The following is a 6,214-nucleotide window of genomic DNA, read 5'->3' as shown; positions in this document are numbered from 1 at the left end:
CACACACACACACACACACACACACACACACACACACACACACACACACACACACACACACTGTATTTGAAAGGATCACCCCCGTCAACCTTTTCCCTTTATTTCTTTGTTTGTTGATTGGTTTTGTTTAAAAGAAGCGAAACAAATATTACAAGAAACGCTTCTTATCACAAATCTTCTGAAAAGGGCACTTAATGCAGATATATTCTTTATACTCTGTACGCCACACACATGTGCACACCCCCTTTGTTTCATCTGTTTAAAAAAGAGCTGACTAATTGGGGAAAATCCCGCTCTTAAGCGCACATTGCAAGGTTAAAAACCTAACAAAAGATTTAGAAAACCGTTTATCTTATCTGTTCCCCCAGGTTCAGGGCCAGGTGGTAAACCTCACAGCGAGCCTTTTGTCTACCAAGGCGGAGAACAGTCGTCTCACACAGCGCCAGCACCACCCGCCGAACGCCCACATGGGTTACGGCGGTGACCCCAACGGTGCCATCCCCCGGGGTGCCGACAGCGCACGTCACGCCAAGGCTGCGGGCTTTCCTCAGGAGGGGAGGCACGGCATAAACACTGATGGCGTCATCAGGAATAGAAACTATCCAGATTACGACGTGAGGCCAGGCCAAGGAGATAGTCGAGCTGGCGTGCAGAATCCTGTCGGGGTTGGTGGGGGTATGGGGAATTATGACGAATTACAAGATGCGCGGATCGGGGGCGTTAGGTTGGGGGATACCGCTCAGGGGGTCGGCCCTGCTCCTATTGGTGGCATCTACAGAGAAAAGACAGCCTTGGGGGAACCCGTTCTGAATACGGAGCAGCAATTTGCTTACGTGGAGAGAGAGAAACGTCAGCCGTATGGCGTAAAGCCAGCGGGGTTTGCTGGGAGAGGGAATGGCTTTGAGGCGCGACAGATTATGCCAGGAGACATGATGGGGAATCCCGTAAATATTCAGTACTTGGGAGATCAGAGATTTGGAGCTGTAAACTCGAGGAATCTGGGAAATCTAAACGAAGCCGGTAGCAGAAATATGATAGACAGACACGCGCTCGGGGTGGTGGGAGACACAGATGGTGTAAAGACGGCCGGACTTGTGGATGGTATGAATGTGGAGGACACACGAGGGGTTGCTGCGATGGGATTAGAAAGGGTGCCGCGCAGCGCCCCCGTGGGGCAAGAAGTGAAGAAAGCTCAGTCGGATGTTGGTGGTACAGGTGTTAAACAGACGGAAAGTGATTCGTTGAACGAAGATAAGACGAGGGCGGCGACGAGCGGTGGTGAGAGCAAAGTAAACGAAACGGCCGAGTTCATTAAGTACTTTCAGGAGCATCTCAAATCTGCTGAGATCTTGAAGGGTCAGCCTTATAAAACAGAATACGAGCTTATCCCCTTTAACAGGTTTATATTTAACCGAATTTTTATGGTAGATCCAGGGTTGGGTAAAAGGGTTGTGGAAAAACCTATAGGATCGAAAAAGAAAGACTTAAACGAGATCATGTATCACGCAGTAGAAAGTTTGAATAAAAACAGGTCTTCTGACAATTTATACACCCATGACGACTTCGTGGAAGGGTTGTACCGGACAGACCCAACCTCTGGCTCTCACTTTGAGCTTTTTTTCAACGACAGAGACAGCCCCGACCCCCAACAGAAACACTCGTACGTAAAGATCTCCATCCTTCGGCCCTTCGCGCCGCCTGTGACCGTCCAGCACCGGTCAGTGGACACGACCACCGAGTGGATCAACATCATCCTCCCTCTGTCCGGCAGGGTGGACGCGTTCCGCATCTTCATGGAGCAGTTCACCTCGGTGTGCGTCAAGCACGACAAGCGAGTCTACCTCACCGTGGTCTACTTCGGTGTCCCGGGTCTCAAGGAGGTCAAGGCCATCATGAGTCACGTGGCCAAGACGCACAAGTTCAAGCTCATGAAGCTGGTGACCTTGAACGAAACTTTCGCCAGGGGGCGGGGTCTTCAGATCGGTGCGCTCAACTGGAAAGGCGGGGATGCGCTGTTGTTTTTCTGTGACGTAGACATCGTGTTTACTGCTGAGTTCCTCGAGCGATGTCGACTGAACACGGAGCGGGGTCAGAGGGTCTATTACCCGATCGTATTCAGCCTGTACAACCCCAGGGTGGTCTACTCTCTGCAAGATGTCCCCATCCCGAGCCTGCAAGACCAGCTAGTCTTGTCCAAGGACACGGGATTCTGGCGGGACTTTGGCTACGGTATGACCTGTCAGTACCGATCGGATTTCCTCAAAATCAAAGGTTTCGACGAACAGATCACCGGTTGGGGTGGTGAAGACGTGTTTCTTTATCAGAAATTCGTCCGCAGCGATTACTTCGTTATTCGAGCCACAGACCCAGCGATATTCCATCTGTGGCATGAGAAATATTGTGACCCGACTCTCAGTGCGGAGCAGTATCGAAGCTGTATTAGATCGAAGGCTCTGAACGAGGCGTCACACCCTCAGCTGGGTCTGTTGGCCTTCAAGGATGAGGTGGACGTTCACAGGAGTGTCAGCGAGAGGAACCTCATCGCCGTACGTGCAGCGGCTGCCGAAGGTAAGGAGAGTGCTGCTGCGGCTGCCAATGCCAATGCGCAGACGTGATACATGCGCTCTCGAGCCGACATTATGGATAGTTGGTTCTGCTAAGAACTTTACTGCAAAGTCGTGATACACATGCCCAACAGCCAGCATTTTGGACAGTTCAGCTAATACTATAACGTCAATGTACAAGCATAATGCATGCACACATATACACTCTCATCGGTTGACATTACTTAAGGACAGCGGTGTTGGCATCGTCAAAGCACAGGCTTGATATGTGCGCACTTACCTTGTCAGTTCGTTTATTTAAAACGCTGCTGTTTGTGTGTGTGAGTTAAAGAAGAGCGCGAGGATATGATAAGGACAGGATCTACCCCTTTTGTACAAAGCGATCGCATCAGGTGCTCTTCTCACAATACACGAGACAAAGTAGGCTGCGGTCACGCTCAACGCTACCGGATATACCCCTACTGACAAATAAAGTGGAGAACAAGAAACGAGCTTCAGCACCAAGTGAAAGGAATGATTTTGTCCTGGTAGCTAGAAACAAGAATGAAAGTCGTCGAACTTGCTTTGGAAGATAATTGACTGTGCTCTTCTTGTTTTGTTTCGTACTGTGTTGTTGACTTTGTCTTTTTATGTACACCAATTAGTATTGTCAAACATAATGGCGTCTTTACTTAAGCTACTGTAGGATCAGTTTATACCGTGCGAAGTTAAGGTGTTAGGGGAGTAAAAAAGCAGCAACACGATATACTGGTGCTGCGATCGCGCTTATCCTTAATAAAATATGAAAACACAGCCTTGTCATATCAGACTCGTTGAGAGTCTCAATCAGTTGTCGAAGCCAGGGTGCTTTGGAAATTTAAGGTCGCAGTGCTGAGGATAGGTTTAGCTATTAATCCACCTGCAACCAATCGACATTTATAGCCCACAATCTGCACAGCTAAGATAGTCGGGAAGTGCAGGCCTTGAGGTTTGGGTCTGTCTGTAATACATTTCCAATAATTTTGTATAGCTCAACTTCCTTCACTTTTCGCCTTCATTCAAAATAAGCAAAAGTTGATGTGCCTGGTTGCTGTATCTTCTCAAACAGATTGTGGACCATAACAGTATTATTGTATTTCCTTGATTTTTATCTTATATTGATTTATGTAAATATATCAAGTTTATGTATTTATGATATCAGTATTATAAAAGTTGGCCAGAAGCAAATTCTACTGTGCAACAAGTAGTTGATATTATATTTAAGAAGCAATTAGAGCAATATTCTACCCGTCAGTGACATTTTATATCATTTTCTATGTGGGGGGGGGTGTATGGGAAGTTGTCGTTTGTACGGGTGATTGTCTTAGACCGGTGGTCGTTAGAGCAGGTTCGACTGCATTTTAACATGAAAGGACAGGCTCTGTCTTGCCACAACTTTGAGTCTGTCACCTTCTGATTGTCTGCAGAAATACTTGAAATCTTATCTGACCTCCATCGACTCACAAAACAAACTGATTGTGTCACGACACGGTGGAATCAGGCGCTCGTCAATTTTTGGGTTGTATGTGTCTTTCTAAAGCCTATTCGTTTGTCCCTCAATTGGTGAAAAGACGCCTATCTCGAATAAAAGTGATTAAAGGAGATGGGGTCGCTTGGTGTCTGAAGTAAAATTGGTGAGGATATGGGCTAACACAGTTTGATGACTCCCAATGTTTTATGTAGTGTCCTTTGAAACTGCACTTTCCTTTTTTTTCCCCCTTTTCCCCCCTTTGTTGAACGTTTTTCCCGTAAAGTCCACACCGAATCGTGTTTTCAAATGTACATGAAAGGTGTTCAAGAACAAAACTAAAACAATCGATAAAAATTTCCCTACGCGCGGAAAAATTTCGGTTTCTTTAATGTTATCATTTTAGATTATAGACGGATCAGATAAGATTCTGCCAAATAACAGTAAACCAAGAAAACCAGATCAGAACCTTTGACGCCATATAACAGATCATGCAGAATCCGGCTTAGACTCTTTTAAAAGTGCACTCTTGCGATTTCGTTAGTACTTTTTACTAGGGGATCTTATCTTACATTCGCTTTGACCTTTAACTACCTCAAATACATTATAATAAATACAATAACGCATTGTGCATGTCCTGATGACAGCAAGAACTCTCAACGTCACCCCAGACAAATGCGTCTCACCTTTCTGTATTGTCTTCCAACGTCATTATTATGTTGACGACATACTATAGCCTACTTTCTAAAAATACGGAACCAAAGCGTATAATGATATTCACCGCTCTTCAGTGAGTGGTGTATTTCAAACGTCAGAAATCATTGGCTACTCCCACACAACAGAGCAGCCCTCTAGCAGAGGTAATCAATAGATAATAAATGTTCTAGTTTACCAGTTGAAACGAAGACTATAGTTTTGTTGGAGTTGGTGGGCGAATCACTGGGCTGAGCTGTAACTATATTTGGCAGTATTTATTTTATACGAGTTTTCAATACGGAAGTACGTATGCCATACTGGGTCAAAACGGAGGCTTTTAAAGCAGTATTTTCATCCGGCGGAAACTATGTGGAAGCAACAAAAACATCAATTTAAATAAATAAACAGGGAAATAGAGGGAAAGGAGAAGATAATAAAAGCGTAGACAAACCCCTCTCCTTCTCCTCCTAGGTTCTACACTCACAATGGGCGAAGGCTGACTTGTTTAACAGGGTAATCAAAGTGAGAAGGGACCAGATAGGGCCTGGAGATTTATCACACAAGAATCTTATTCGAGGTGACAACACAGAGTTGTGAAAGAAAACAAATGTCTGAATTCATGTTGTTGTATGCATATTCAACCGCTAAAACAATCGGGAAAGTATCTCATTAAATATTTATTTAAACAAACATTAAATTTATCTTTAGATGTGAATACACAAACACAAAGCAAAGAAGCAGAGATGTCAGTACTACGGTATGTAATACCAGTACCAGTGAGACTAAACTCTTTGGTAGAATATGACAATTATTAATTTTTTATTTCTCATGTGGCTGTTTTTGTCTAGCGTTTAGCGGCCAGGAGCTGGTGTCATAATCGAGGTCACGATCTGATTATAGGACGGTAAAACAAGCACTCACAGCAGTCACTATATTAGGCTATTAGGAGTTAGTTCCCCTCACATCTGTGAGGTAGACTCGACCAGTGTAATAGTTTGCTTACGTAATCAGTTCTGGTGACTGCTTATAACTGTGGCCCGAAAGGGGTGAACAGGGTATACGTGGCAATGGGACAGTTTTGATTGTTGCACACATGTTCCCTTCAACAATTTTGGTAGACTCTTCCAGTCTCACTGTAAGTTAACATAATCAAAGCTTGCGACTGCTTATGGAGTGGCACGATAGGGGTGAACAGGCTATTTCTGTGACAACGAAACCGTTTTGAATGCTAGGCATACTGTTCATTGGTGATTATGAGTGTCTTTTTACATTTAATTTATGAGGTTTACGTCTATGGGTGAATTTGACAGCGGCAATGTTTCAACACTAGTAAGGGAAGCAGTGATTATTTGATTATATAGACGCTTCGCCACTGACTCACATACACACACACACACACACACACATACACACATACACACACATACTCACATATGCATACAAATACTCTCACACACACACACACACA

General features: G+C 44.7%; 1 protein-coding gene across 1 annotated transcript; it reads left to right on the top strand.

Moving 5' to 3' along the window:
* Positions 1-366: 366 nt before the first annotated feature.
* On the top strand, positions 367-3,135 carry LOC101853701 (chondroitin sulfate N-acetylgalactosaminyltransferase 2; the record flags this gene model as incomplete). The annotated part of the gene is given in 1 exon segment (XM_013083533.2): positions 367-3,135. A coding segment is annotated over 1 exon segment (2,249 nt), but the record flags the coding sequence as incomplete, so codon positions are not given.
* Positions 3,136-6,214: the final 3,079 nt, after the last annotated feature.

This window comes from Aplysia californica, unplaced genomic scaffold (genome assembly GCF_000002075.1).
Source record: "Aplysia californica isolate F4 #8 unplaced genomic scaffold, AplCal3.0 scaffold00239, whole genome shotgun sequence".
Classification (NCBI taxonomy): Eukaryota; Metazoa; Mollusca; class Gastropoda; order Aplysiida; family Aplysiidae; genus Aplysia; species Aplysia californica.
This window is presented reverse-complemented; position numbering and strand designations above follow the sequence as displayed.